The sequence below is a fragment of the Thamnophis sirtalis genome, unplaced genomic scaffold, assembly GCF_051295495.1.
Source record: "Thamnophis sirtalis isolate CommonGarterSnake01/CBP01778 unplaced genomic scaffold, rThaSir2_p1.2 scaffold_1, whole genome shotgun sequence".
In the NCBI taxonomy this organism is placed as follows: domain Eukaryota; kingdom Metazoa; phylum Chordata; class Lepidosauria; order Squamata; family Natricidae; genus Thamnophis; species Thamnophis sirtalis.
This window is the reverse complement of record NW_028261381.1, coordinates 52,550,702-52,565,777: the sequence shown is the minus strand read 5'-3', so window position 1 is coordinate 52,565,777 and position 15,076 is coordinate 52,550,702. Positions and strand designations below refer to the sequence as shown.

General features: G+C 41.1%; 1 protein-coding gene across 1 annotated transcript in view; it reads left to right on the top strand.

Moving 5' to 3' along the window:
- GLI2 (GLI family zinc finger 2) overlaps window positions 1–14,447 on the top strand; it is a 329,813-nt gene extending 315,366 nt beyond the window's left edge. The window contains exons 13-14 of the mRNA XM_087712078.1: window positions 2,661–2,997; window positions 8,078–14,447. Coding sequence (XP_087568204.1) covers window positions 2,661–2,997; window positions 8,078–10,431 — 2,691 coding nt within the window. The 3' untranslated portion in view covers window positions 10,432–14,447. The remainder of the gene's footprint in view (window positions 1–2,660; window positions 2,998–8,077) is intronic.
- Window positions 14,448–15,076: the final 629 nt, after the last annotated feature.

Here is a 15,076-nt window from a genome sequence, read left to right as displayed (position 1 = left end):
CGGCACTATGGTATGAAATATGTGCTTCCACAGAAATAAGTACAGGTAGCTCTTGACTTACGACCACAATTGAACCCGAAATTTTTGTTGCTAAGTGACAGTCATTAAATGAGTTTTGCCCCATTTCATGACCTTTCTTGCCACAGTTATTCAGTGAATCACTGCAGTTGTTCAGTTAGTAACACGGTTGTTTAGTGAATCCAGTTTGCCCATTGACTTTCCTAGTCAGAAGGTCGCTAAAGGTGATCACATGATCCCAGGACACTGCAACCATCATAAAAATGGGCCACTTGCCAAGTGTCTGAATTTTGATCATGTGACCACAGGGATGCTACTACATCATAAGTGTGAAAAACGGTCATGTCACTTTTTTCAAAGTACACTTTGAACTATCACTAAATGAACTGTTGCAAGTTGAGAACTACCTGTAGTGCCACCTGCCATTTATATAAGATATTTTAAGAAATGGCAGAAATATTATTCCATTACTGTGTTCATGTTAGCCAAGTCCCTCTTGTTATAACAACATTATGTTGTTGAGCCACAGTGGCACTGTGGTTAGAGTGCAGTACTGCAGGCTACTTCGGCTGACTGCTAGGTGACTGCAATTTGGCAGTTCAAATCTCACCAGGCTCAAGGTTGACTCAGCCTTCCATCCTTCTGAGGTGGGCAATATGCTAACTCTGTAAACCACTTAGAGAGGGCTGTAAAGCACTATGAAGTGGTATATAAGTCTAAGTGCTATTGCTAAGTGCTATTATAGCATTGGGCCCCTTTGATTATGAATTACATTGCCAGCATCCTTTTGCTAGAACATTTCCCCTCCCCTCTCGACTTGTGTGGTTGTGTGATTCTTGTTGATTTTAATTTATTTGTATCCTGTTCTATGTTCCCCTTTTCCCCTTTTGAGTTGTTCGCCGCCCTGAGTCCCTCCCGGAGAAGGACGGCATACAAATAATAAAATTCAATTCAATTCAATTTCACCTTGACAAAAGGCTTGTTTTTCCTGTCCTTTTGCAAATAAACTTTGTTCATAAGAAAATCCACTTTGATAAATAAAGCATAGTAGACAGAACTGCCTGTTTAGTCCTCGGGAACAAATATTGTGCTAAAAAAAGAGAAACGTCAATTCAACTCAGGGTTACCTAGTGTCCCCAGTCTACAGCCACAGAGGGCCAGCAATCATAAATCATGATGCCATGGGTCAGACAGCAAAAGAAAACGAAACAGCTTTCCTTTGAGGGAGCCAACACAGGACATTTAACTTTTATTGCAGATAAATTACTTAATGTGAAATGTAATTCCTAATAAAAAACATTTGCCAAACCCAAGCCTGCAAATCATGCCCTTATCTGCTTATAAAGACTGTCAGCCAAGCATGCTGCTTGCCTTTGAAGCAAATAGCATATATGGTGCCTAAAGCATTTCAGGTTTGATTCTGCCCGCAGATAAACAGGCACATTGTAGAAGGAGAAATCTACTCAGGTTCCAGGTTTATCTGACAGAGGCATCAAGAGCTTAACTTTTCTTGAGAGAGCACATATAATTCTTTGCTAATAAAAAAAGAAAAAGAAAATCCACCCCCTTGGCTTTTAGCTCCCTGCTGTTTACATACCACTGCTTAAAAAAGTCATAAAAATTAAGTAAATCATTTCAGTGGCTTATCTGATTTAAAATCCTGTGTCCACACTACAGTGCCATCACCCTTATGGGCAATAATAGGCACATTGACGTATCAGGTAATGAGGATTTGTTTACCTAAAGGACAGATCTGCTTAAATTAAAATTGCAATAGACTTGAATACACCGAATTTCAGTACTGAAGGCCGACTTAAATTTTTCTACAGTTCTCCCTCTCCTGCTAATTTAAATCTGAGAATATTTAATACACTACCTGAGCTTAAGTCAATAAAATATTTTTGTTTATTCAAATTTGTTATAGCCGCACAACTCCAATGGAATTTGGGCAGCGTACAGGACCAAAAACTGTGTAAAAACAAAATATAAAACTACACAGGCAGCCCAGACTAAAACGGTCTTAAACACAGGTCAATACAACACAAACACACACACACACAAACTAATCCCAGACCTGAGATCAAAACAAGGTTTGAAGAACACAATCTGAACTTTCAGAAAGAAAAATTAAAACTTTCTAGGATAAACAACAGAACTCTTAAGATGGCATGCCGCAATAGGCACTGTAAAGCTTTCTGATTTTTTTTTCTTTGTCTGCAGGGGAATTCGTTAATCAGTTAAATTGCTTTTTTAAAAAAAAAACTTACATGGTTTAGTTAAGAAAGTCCTCCCCCTCCCCCCTCCCTGGTAAGATTTATTTTCTTGGGCCCTGAAAGCATCTATAATTTATAGTTAATTTCTGACACGTTCAGATGGAAACCAGAAATATTTCAATCTTCTCAATGCTATTTTTCCTTATTTTCATTTATCCACACTGCAGTTTAACCTAAGGAAGTATTAACTTATGGGATTTTTGTTTAGCAGAATAGTATATTTCTTAGGAATTCATTAGGTTGTCTTGTTTGTATTAATTTTGCCGTGAATTGTGAATTGAATCCACTCTGAGTGCAGCCTTAGTTCATAGAGCTAACTAAGAACCTGAAATGTCTTCAATTGGTGGTGTTTTTCTTTGCTTCTTTAAGATGTATCAGTCCAGTCCTGGTGGCCAATCATCATGCAGCAGTGAACCATCACCCCTTGGGAGCATCAACAACAATGACAGTGGAGTGGAAATGAACATGCACAGTGGGGGAAGTCTGGGGGACCTGACTGTGTTGGAGGATAATACTCCTGTTGTGGACTCGACAGTCTCATCTGGCAACTCAACTGTCAGTCTTCAACTAAGGAAAAACATGACAGCAATGCAACGCCTTGAGCAGCTCAAGAAAGAGAAACTCAGGACAGTGAAGGATTCTTGCTCATGGGCAAATCCAGCACCACAAGTCAAAAACAGCAAGCTGCCTCCCATCCCAGGCAATGGTAAGTCAGCCTTCTATTTGATATCTACCCAACAGTGTGTCTGAATAGCTTTCCTCTACTTAAAACAGTGTCAGAGGGTCAACTGGGATCCAAACCTATAAGATGAGCTAAAGAGGTGTACAAACACCCCTTCCCTTGTCTCTGCTCCTGTATCCCATTGTAGTATTACTTTTGTGCGTTTTTTAATTGTTATGACAACCAGTGCATGAGATAGAAACTCAAGAGTATAGGCCAACTTGAAAGAGGATGTGCTCCAAATTTTACCTCCTGAGCAAAATATGTTCTGTTCCAATGTTCGATATTCCCATCTTTTTTGCCCTCTTGAAAAGTAATGTGCAGGTTCATACTTGAAACAGAAAACGGGGATGTGCAACCAGCATCTCCTGTGATGTCTCAGTCTTGAAAGAGATAACATCTTGCATTACACTTGAAGTTTCTTGACTTGCAGAAAATGAACAAGGATATTGGGATGGTAGCCAGTCTTGAAATATAAAATTATGATTTGAACAGATGTACATATATTTTTGGCTGTCTAATTTATGTACAATAAAATTAGTGCATTCCAAACACTTAACAAAGCAAAAAAAAAAGTCAATTCAAGTTAGCCCAGTTAACCAATTCAAAATATATCCCAAAGGTGCTTTTTCAGGAGGCAACTGGACTGTCTTTCTTTGAAGATGTTTCACTTCTCATCCAAGAAGTTTCTTCAGTTCTGACAGAATAGTCCAGTTGTCTCCTGAAATAGCACCTTTAGGACAACCATGATCTGGATAAACTGAGAATCTCTACAGACCATTCAAAATATGTACAGGTATTTTTCATTTAACAACTAGTTGCTTAGTGATTATGTTGCTTAGTCAAGTTATGACAGAAACACCCCCCTCCCCCCAAAAAAACCTATATAACCTAGTCCAGAGTCACATGACTGCATTTCGGGCTTTTGATAGCCAGTTTACCTTATGAGCCAGTTGCAGTGTTCCATGATCATGTGACTATGATTCCTGTCCTTTTTATATGGTTTCTGGCCAAAAAAAATGCCTATAGGCAATGTTCCCTCTAATTTTTTTTCAGGGTGAGCGGAAAAATATAGTGTTTGAGCGGCACAGTTTCATGCCTGAGCACCTAAGAGAGCAACAGTTTGAACTTCTGTCTCGTCTGCTGGACATTTGCGCAACATTCCAAGCGCCAAGCACCAATTGTGAGCGAGGTTTCAGCCTGATGAATGCCAGGCATGAAAAGTGCCACTCAAACACTATACTTTTCCGCTCACCCTGAAAAAAAAAAGACTTCTGCTCAGCTTTTAGATCATTAGACTGGCTAGAGAGAGACATGGCACCAACAGGTCCTGGGTCCTGGCATTTTGCAGGCAACCTGTCCTCTCACATTCCTTTGGAATGCAACCCATCACATGTGAATTAGATTTTGCCAATTATCCTATTAAAAGATAATCCTATTATTCTAAAATATGACTAACTCGATATTAAAAATGTAAATATTTAATGCTGATAAATAATAGCAGTAATTGTTATTTAGTATGATTAAAATCAGTATTGATATATCAATATATCTATCAAAATTGACAATAAACACTAAAATAACAATACAAATATATAATGTGGAATATAAATGTAATAAATATAATATATAAATACAACATAAATGTAATAAAATAATTTATCATGAAACTCTCCCCCTTTAAAGTAATAAGATCAATTAAATAGTCTAGCAAGTTTGGACAATATGCTATATGTTATGTTACTTAAGAATATATATGCCTCAGAATCAGATACAACATCCACATCATTTCCAACTGAGTCAATAAAATGATATGCCATGCCAAAACTATTTTAAACACGTGTTCTTTGGGGGGGTTGAATTACTCCGCCTCACTGCGCAAAGTCGGCTCAGCATGTGTTCGGCCCCTGCTTACGCTGAATCAAATCTGCAGCCGGCGGGACCATTTCAAAGCCGCCAGTCCTCTTGCTCCTTCTCCTTCACCGGCAAAGCAGCGGGTGGTGCCTCCCCCTTCGCTCGGAGCACCTCAGCTGGGCTCTGGGTTATCCCTGCCATCGCCTCCACCTCCGCCGCTTTCCTACTAGCTCCCGCGGCCTCAAGCACGGCAGAGGAGGAAGGGGGAGGGATAACGCGGGGGCCAGCTCAGGTGCTCCGCGTGGAGAGAGAGGCACCACTGCGGGAGCTTTGCTGGTGAAGGAGAAGAAGCAAGAGGACTGGCGGCTCATCAAAACAAGTCTGGGGAGGTCCTTTGCAGGCGGCCAGTTCTAGCTGCCTGCAAAGGACTTACCCACGTTTGCTTTGGTAGAAAGCTCTGCGAGGCAGTTAGAAATCTCTGCGCGGAGGTTTCTAGCGACGTGCGCGGCCGCGCACGCGCGCACCTTAGAGGGAACAGTGCCTATAGGCATACATGGATTCATTTAACAACTGCAGCATTCGCTTAATGATTGCCACAAAAAAGTCATAAAATCAGACGTTGTTATGTGGGTGTCTTGACTTATGACCATTATGACTTGCCATAGAAATTCCAGACTCCATTACAGTCATAAGTTGAGGACTACCTGCACAGTAATATAAATGACTAATATACCATGATTCCCTGAAAATACGACCTACTCTGAAAACGAGCCCTAGCCCAATTTTCACACCTTTGCCTAATATAAGCCCTACCCCAAAAATAAACCCTAGTTAAGCCCCACCCACCATCAGCTTGTACGAGGTGGGGCAAGGCGCATGTGTAAAAATCAAGCTATGGTGAGCTGCCCCAGGCGCCCTGTCCTCACTTACCTTAGGACCCCCGCAGCAAGGCCTCCCACGACCCGAACCTGTCAAGCTGTTACCTGACTTCTTCTGTGACAGTTTGCGGCCGGGCACCATCTGGTGCATCGCACTGGTGCCACTGCTTGTGGTAGAACACTGCATGGCATGGCATGCCTGTGCTGCCTCTCACAGCAGGATGCTGCATGGCACATAGTGCCAGTGCCACTGCACGTGCAATGGCTCAACATGCCCCCACAGCTCCTGCTACAAACGGCAGCACTGGCACAACAAGTCATGCGGCATCTGGCCACGAGCAGAAGAAAATGGGTAATGGTACAACCGATGTCAGAGCATGAGATGCCTGGCTGCAGTGGTCCTAAGGTAAGTGGGTGAGATATCCCCCCAAAATAAGACCTGGTGCTTATTTGGGGTGGGGGGACATGGTAGAAGTTCTCTAGGTTAGCATGGGCAGAATGAAGCTTGCCTTACAAAGTTTCATTTTCTCAGTCTTAGACTGCTATCTTGAACAAATCTTCTAATTCTTTGGTAAATATTTTCTAATCTCAATCCATCATCCTTAGACTTATATGGGAAATTAAAAAGACATGAAGTTGGCATGGATTTTTTTAAAATTTGGGACATTCTTTGTTTGTGCCCTATATTTACAGGTGCCAAAATAGCAGCTTACTGGAGTATTATGGACATAAAAGAGGTGTAGATGAATAATACCATAATTTCAATACCTCATATTCATGGTCTTAATGGTTAATCAGTTGTACTAGTTCAAACAACTCAATCTATTTCTAAAAATATTACCACTCCAACTGCTTATTTGTTAATTCAATGACGCCAAGGCAATCAGTTCTATTACTGATTGTCATTGCTGTCTTTCTTGATCATCTGTATTTTGTGCTATATATAGAATATAATAGCATAGCATAGAATTGAATTGAATTGAATTCTTTATTGGCCAAGTGTGGTTGGACACACAAAGAATTTGTCTCCAGAGGATAAGCTCTCCGGGTACATACAAGCAACAGGTGATAAATCATGATCATAATCATAAAATACAATCATCATAAATCATAAGATACAACACTCAGTGATAGTCATAGGATACTAAATAAAAGCAATCAGCATAAATTATAAGATACAATGTGGAAAAACAATAGTTTTCTTTGCCCAATTTTGTTGGAAATAATTTGGAAGACAACAATGGTCCTTCCAGACCACTTTCCATTTTCCAACCTGCTTTATCTACCGTATTTCCCAGAAAATACGACCTGTCCTGAAACTAAAGCCTTGCCACATTTTTCACGTAGCCAAAAATATAAGTCCACCCACGAAAATAAACTCCCTGGACAACCCCCCCCCCCCCGGCCACGCAGAGCACCACTCACTGACATAGCGGTATCCTGAAGGTGCCAAGCCGCAGGAGCCAGGGGGGAGAAAGGCGCTCACATTGCTTGGCGCCTTCAGGATACCACTAGGTTGCCTGGCCAGAGGGGGGAGTTGCCAGATGCTCATGAGCAACCACCTGGCAAACCCCCTCTCCAGCCGGGCAGAGCACCATTCACTGACCTAGGGGGTATCCCTAAGGCGCCAAGCCACATGGTGCTCTGCCCGCTCCCCAGCTCCCGCGGCTTGGCACATTAGGGATACTTCCTAGGTCAGTGCATGGAGCTCTCCACGGCTGGAGAAGGGGGTTGTGCGAGCGCCTGTTCCGCCCCCAGCAGGCATGCCTCCTAGCCTCAACATGTCCGGGCCCAGCTCTCCCTGCAGCAGCCGCTGCTGCCACCGCGCTCCAAGCATAACGTCTTCTCCAGTTCCAAACTCCAAAACTCAGCTGCTGAGTCTTCCAGCAGCGGCCGCTCTAGAAGTGCACTCTATGGTTGTGGGCTGGCTGCTGGAACTCTCTGTAAAGAGTCTTCTGGACAGAGAGTCCCCGTAGGTCAGTGAATGGTGCTCTGCCCAGCTGGAGAGGGGGTTTGCCAGGTGGTTGCTCATGAGCGTGGTCACCTCAGGGGCGAAGCAGCCATGAGCAGCCTCTTTGGGAGCCAGTTCGCAAGGGAGCAGCTGCCCGGCAACCCCAAAACAATAAGCTGTCCCCTATAATAAGCCCAAGGCCATATTTTGTAAGTAAAAAGAAAATAAGACCCTGTCGTATTTTCGGGGAAACACAGTATATGTGTGAGCTGGATAAGTATTCAACATGATGGTAATGATATTGTTTCTATCCAAGTACAATAATGGGATGCCTTTCTTTTTAGTCACTGACCAATACGCTTACTTTCTCATTTTCTTTCAGGTTGTCTGCTGGACAATATGCATGGCACCTCTACAATGCTGCCTAACCCAAGGATAAATGAGCTGTCCATCAGTGAAATTACCATGTTAAACCAACTAGCTGAACGCCGTGACAGCTCAACCAGTACCATCAGTTCTGCCTACACAGTCAGCCGCAGATCATCAGGAATATCCCCTTACTTCTCCAGCCGCCGTTCCAGTGAAGCTTCTCAATTTGGAAATCGTCCTAACAACACAAGCTCTGCTGACTCCTATGATCCCATTTCCACAGATGCTTCTCGCAGGTCAAGTGATGCCAGTCAATGTAACGGAGTCTCTGGTCTCCTGAATCTCACACCAGCTCAGCAATACAGGCTGAAAGCTAGGTATGCTGCTGCCACAGGTGGCCCACCACCTACACCACTACCTAACATGGAAAGAATGACCCTGAGGAATAAAATATCTCTCCTTGATGGTTCAGAGCCTGCTTTGCCTTCATTTCGTCTCCCTCCAGGGCCAAGGCGTTGTAGTGACAGCAATGCTTATGTGTATGGGACATCGTCTGCATTCTCTCATGAAGTGCCTGGGAATAGTGCAAGACGGGCAAGTGATCCAGTGAGGAGGCCTGCTGGGGACCCAAGTTCCCTTCCTAGAATCCATACTTTCAATAGCACCAACAGTATGAATCTCCTTCACCCTCATGCAGACAGAAGACAATTCAACCTTCCAGTCTTTCCATATTCAGATAGGAGCCTTGCTAGGCATGTGTACTCCCCACGACCCCCAAGTATTAGTGAAAATATTGCCATGGAAGCAATGCCAGGCGAGACGGATGGTTCTGTGGGAGATGACGATATTGTCCTACCTGATGATGTGGTGCAATACATCAAATCCCAAAATAATGGGATTGCCACAGAGAACTCCTCTACAGGGTACGGCAGTGAAATGCAAAACTTCCAAGTAAACGCAAAAGTGCAAAATAACAATGCATTAAACCAGCGCAGAATGGCTGTTCCCGATCTGAGTATGAACCATTCAACCTCTGTTGGTGGCGGATGCCAAATAAACTATGGAGCTAACTCTAACGTGCATAAAAATAACATGCCAGTCCAGTGGAATGAAGTTAGCTCAGGAACTGTTGATGTACCCTCCTCTCAAGCAAAACAGCCATTCCCTCAGCGGAACCTGGCTGTATTCCATCAGAAGCAAAATTTTGGTCAGTATCAGAACTTCAACCAACAGCAGATGCCGGTAGGCCAAAACAACATAAATGGGAATCTGCAGCAATTTGTGCAGAAAAATGCCAGCATGGATGGACAAAGGCTCAATTGCATGCACTTAAAGCAGCAGCAGGTGAATCCAGGTTCTGATAACAACGTAGACCTGAACTCCCATGAGGTGTTCAACCAAGTTCATCAAATGCTAAGTCCAAATACGATGGGTGGTGATGTCACCCAACTTTCTCCTTCTTGTAATAACATGACCATGAAGCCTGCATTCCACGTTCATTCTCAGCAATTAGATAACGCGGCTAATCCCGTTTCAATAGTTAGCAATGGCAGAGAATATGTAATGCACAGTCAAGACATGCAGGAACCAGGGTATCAGCAGAGCTTTTCATCTCAGTCAAGCCATATGAACTTCTCCATGACACAAGAGGATTTCCACCAAGCTTCTGCATTAATAACCTCAAATCAACCAAACTTTGAGCCACAACAGAATACAATTGGTACCGTTGGACAGAGCTTCACTTCCTCAATGGTACAACCTCACCCTCCACCTAATCCTAATCCAGGAAACAAGCACCAAGGAGTCCGTGCTGGGCAGCAGTTGGGATACGTGAGAATATCTCACCCTACAAATGATGTGAGTTCAGGGCAGCAAAGGGCACACTCTTCCCCCAGGAGAACAACTGGTGTAGGATCGTTACAACCACAATTTAACAGTAATATGAGGGAAGGCCATTTGATGCACTATTATGGTCAAATACATATGTATGAACAAAATGGGAATGTCAACAACCAAACAGATTACAATGTCAGACAACAATGTGCGCTGAACACCAAACCAGCCACCATGCCTTCCCCTGGTGCTAACCAAGTTTCTAGCACAGTGGATTCTCAGGGTCTGGAATCTCCTCAGATAGATTTTGATGCTATCATGGATGATGGCGACCATTCAAGTCTGATGTCAGGAACCTTGAGCCCTAGCATCCTACAGAATCTCTCTCAGAACTCTTCTCGCCTTACAACTCCCCGAAATTCTCTGACACTGCCAGCTATACCAGCTGGAATTAGTAACATGGCAATAGGGGACATGAATTCTATGCTGACTACCCTGGCAGAAGAGAGCAAATTTCTTAACATGATGTCTTAATGCATAAAGCACAAATGTACTTCTAGATATATCCAGAGATTATGTGCTGTGCAACGTTATGAATGTGCTTTTCTTAAAAAAAAAAAAAAGGAGAAGGAAAAAAGTTTCCATAGAGTAGACTTTTACAAGTATTAAAACATATTAAGGGAATTCCAAGTAAGAAAAAAATATCTTTGTACAAACATGCATAAACTATATTAAAAAAAGCACTGAAAGGATGCACTTCTTGTATTATTTTGGTGCTTGTTTTTTGGGAGTGCTTTTTGGGGAGTTTCTAAAGTGTGTTACCATTTATAAAAGGTAGACACATTGAGAATCCTTTCAAAAACCTGACTGCCATTGCTACCTTCCCTTCCCTTGTTAGCTTGCAGAGGGTTAACGTTTCTTCAAACCATCAACCTCAAAATTAAATGGCACTTTGCCAGTTGTGGGACACTCAAAAGCCATGTGTTAAAATAATCAATGTTTCAAATTAAGCTTTACTTTTTGCAATCTTCTTTTGGCTTTCCCTTACCTATAGCTGCAAATATATAATGCCTTGTCCTCCCTAGCGAGAGTTATAAATTTAACCATATGCAAAGCCATACTATAAATGCTTCATGCTTTGCTTATGACCAGTTGTGCATGCATGCGCAGACACACACACACACACACACACACACAAACAAACATCCTTATTACAGCCAGTATCGCTCTTTGTATCTTGCAGCTTAGCTGAGAATCAGCTTTGAGGGGAAGTGCCTTACTGTGCATTAGCAGTTGAGACGTCTAGGCATCTTTTATCCAATAATGTCAAATAAAGTATGTATTGCCAGAAGCATATATAAAATAAAGGTGCATTTATGTCAGGCAACACCGTGTTGCTAAAGAGACATTTGAGAGAGACATGCTGATGGGAAAATGTGAGAAACGGAACAGCCTATTGGGTTTTGGTTTGTTTGCTTTTTCTAATCAGAGGCTATCATGGAGAATGTAGTGGGGGTTTGAAAACCAAGCTAATTTAAAAATATTGTACCCTGTTTCACTGAAAATAAGCCCTCCCCCGAAAATATTGCAACACAGCAGCAGCCATGAGGTGACCATGCCCACCGCCTCCTGCACCTCAAAAAATAATAAGACCTCCCCAAAAATAAGGCCAAGTGCTTATTTTGGGGTCAAAAGAAAATAAGACTCTGTGTTATTTTCGGGAAAACACGGTAGGAAAAAAACCCCTACCATGCACGGTGTGAAACATAGATCACTCTGAGTTTCTATGGACTTCACTTTGGAATTGCTCATGCAAAAAAAACCAGTGCTGGAGTTTGTGAAATATGACATGAAAAATGATGCTGCAGAAATGTGTACATTTTTATTTCATAACATTGTTCATCCCTCCCAGTGAGGTGTTATATCAAACTGTTTAATTACACACTGCATGTGGTTAGCTCTGACTGTCACTATGGAGGTGGTCAACTGGCTTTGGTAAAAATGATCTTCTGTTTGGTCAGCCAATTGTGGTGTCATTATTGTGAGATTAAAAGGCTGCTCAGAGTTCCTTGGGAAAGGAGGGTAGCACAGAAAGAAAATAATTTAAGCATGAAATTAATAAATAACGCCAGGCGCTTCTTGAAACCCACTGCTGGTACTCTTAAGTGGCATAATCTCTTGAAGGCTTAGTGTAGCTGCTTTGAAGACGTCCCCATATTGCCTAAGCCTGGAGAAAACAAGGAGATTCAACAGCAGTCCTTCAGAAAGGTCTTCTGTGTCTTTGCCATTATGCTCAAATGAAATGGGGAGGCCCTTGAAAAGCCAAACTTCAAGCTAACACGATAGAGTAGTAGAATGGTTCAGCACTACATGCTCATCAACTTGAGCTCATAAAAATGAACAGTGCTATTACAAGAATGGCAAATTTGTAGTCAGTATTATGGCATCTCAGTTGCCATGTATTTAGCTAACATATACTATTCATATACCTAAACCCTCCAGTAAGAAGAGATCCATGTCTATGACCCCCTCTCTCTTAAGATAATTTTTGGTATCAGTAAGCAGTTCTTGCCAAAACTGCATGTCATCCAGAAGTATTTGCACTGCAAACTTTATAAATTAATTCATACAAACCAGGGGGTGTGTGTGTGCTTATGCATTTATCTAATAGAATTTTGGAAAGCATTGTTTCGTAAGAGAAAATTATAAGATCAGACAATCATTAAGGGCAGAGATTCCAGCCAGGAAAAGCTTGTGAAAAAAAGCAGAACATGAAATTAGGCAGCTGCCAATTGCAATACAGGGTAGGGTGAATATCAAATGTAAAAACCTTGGTTTATCAAGGTTTGCCTTTTTATAAAGAGGCTCCCTAGATTTGAGTTAAGGCATTGAAGCTCAAATCACGGGCATTACATATCAACATACATCAGTATCTGTCTAGCGAACATTTCTGTGTAACTGCTTACAAAATAAAAGTTCACTCTCTCCTATGCAGCTTCTGCTTTTCCAAATCTGCTTCAGATGGTTGAAGTTTATCTAAAACGGGTTTGAGAGCTCACCAAAAAGAGGAGCAGGTTCAGCAGAATTGCAAAAGCATAGCTGTAAAAGGATGATGTACTATAAATTCCCCACTTTATATATTTATACATTTGATCAGAGTGACGTGTTTCATTATTTATTTTTGAATTTTTAAAAAAGGAGATGTAAACCCAGGTCTTTAAAGAAACAGGGCCCCCAAATGTGTTTTTTGCTCATTTTTTTTTCTATCAGCATTCTGTATCAGAATCTGATCTCTTTCCAATGCCATTTATCCACCTTGCAGCCTCTACTTTGGAAATACACAGTCAAGCAAATATTGCCAAGATTGAGTCTGATTAGGATGACTTGAACATGGACCATTTTGGCTGTGCCCAAGCATATGGACATAAAGTCAAGCCAATGACACTTCTCCCTGCCTCTTTCCATACATAAAAGTATGGAAGTTTTGAATAATCATGTTTACATCAAGAAATGCCAATATATGAACTGGTTCTCACCTTAGCATAGGAGTGTAAGTCCAATTTAATCAATAGCTGAGTATAAGCAGTTGATGGATGACTGTCTCACAGCTTTTCCTGTGTCTAATGTTTAATGGCATAGAAAAGGGAACTTTTTTTCCTCACATCAGAGTTTGTGGTGGCAACATTTTCTGGACAGTACATTTTCATATCCATTTATTAGTTATCCTTTCCTTTGCCTATACATTTTTTTGGGATCATCAAGAAAAATCACTTTGGTTATGTCTTTTACCATGTTAAAGGTTAACCTGCAGAATATGTTTACATAGGTGTCCCAAGAAAACCAATTTAGTATTCCAAAAATGTATTATTCCTGGTTTTTTTTTTATTATTCACAATGGACAATGGAAGACTTAAAGGAAGGTGAAAGGGAGAGATGACTACAGTAGTTCTTCTCAATACATCTGAATATTGCACATCTTAAGGCAGGACAGGAAAGTGGTTTTTTTAAAAAAAAGGAATTCAGTTCTTTCAGTAGGATGACAGTGTTGCTATTGGCCTACTGATAGGCCTACTTTCAGATCTATTCATAGGACCATGCTCAAGTGATAATTGTGTAGCATTACACACATGATTTGGTTGTGTGACCCCTATCCCCATCACTTAGAATTGTCTTGATATAGAATAAGAATAGCACAACGTTTCAAAGAGCTAAGACAAGGTTGGGCATTCCACAAGCCATCAGGATGCCTAGTTGCAGGAATGTATACTGATATGAATCCCGATAAGCATTAACAAATGCAAACACAAATAATTTGTCCATTATTTCCTTCAACTTGTCCATGGTGGTCTCCCTTTATTTACTATAATAGTATTATAACAAAAAAACCTCTGTATATATTCTGTATAGAAGGCATTCATTATTAATAAGAGTACTGTAGCTGAATTGTTCTGCCTTTATATCTCCAGGAGCTTTTTATGCGTTTTCTACATCGTACGGATGGCAGTCATATGCTAAAACTGTATATAAATGTTTTGTACATTAAAAAAGTAATTTTTTTTCATAATTTCTGTTTTTATTCATTATTGTTCAGGATGTGACATAAGAGAAATACACAAAACTCTATATCATTCCACATTACATCATTACATTTTGCAAGCATTTATCTCTATTTTAAACATTTATATAGCTGCCCATTTTATATCAAAAAACTGAGCAGCTTCCAATCAGCAATTAAAACAATATCAATAATGAAACAACATATTAATATATTAAAACCATAAACATTAAAAAAAACTTTTGACATGCAGTCCACTATAGAATCCTGCTTATGTTTAAGCTGTTATTCTATACAATTATAGCATGAATTTGACACATAATTTATGACTCTTTGCAACTCAAAGAAGTAGTGCAAGATGTGGAAAGACCTGGCCCATTCAATTGCCAATGGATAACTGGACTGAAGGGATATGATCATCGTACAAGCATCTCATTAGGCTGCTATTGGCTGCAACTCTTTATTTAATCTGGAGAAATGGACAAAATGGGGATCCGCTCCTGTGTATCTTAGTATTATCAGAGGGGGCAAAAATTCTGCCTAGTGACTGATACATTTTGCCCGTCCTTGTAAATCCTCTCTCCCAGTCCATACATCATTTTACAGACCCATTGTGAGTTGGAT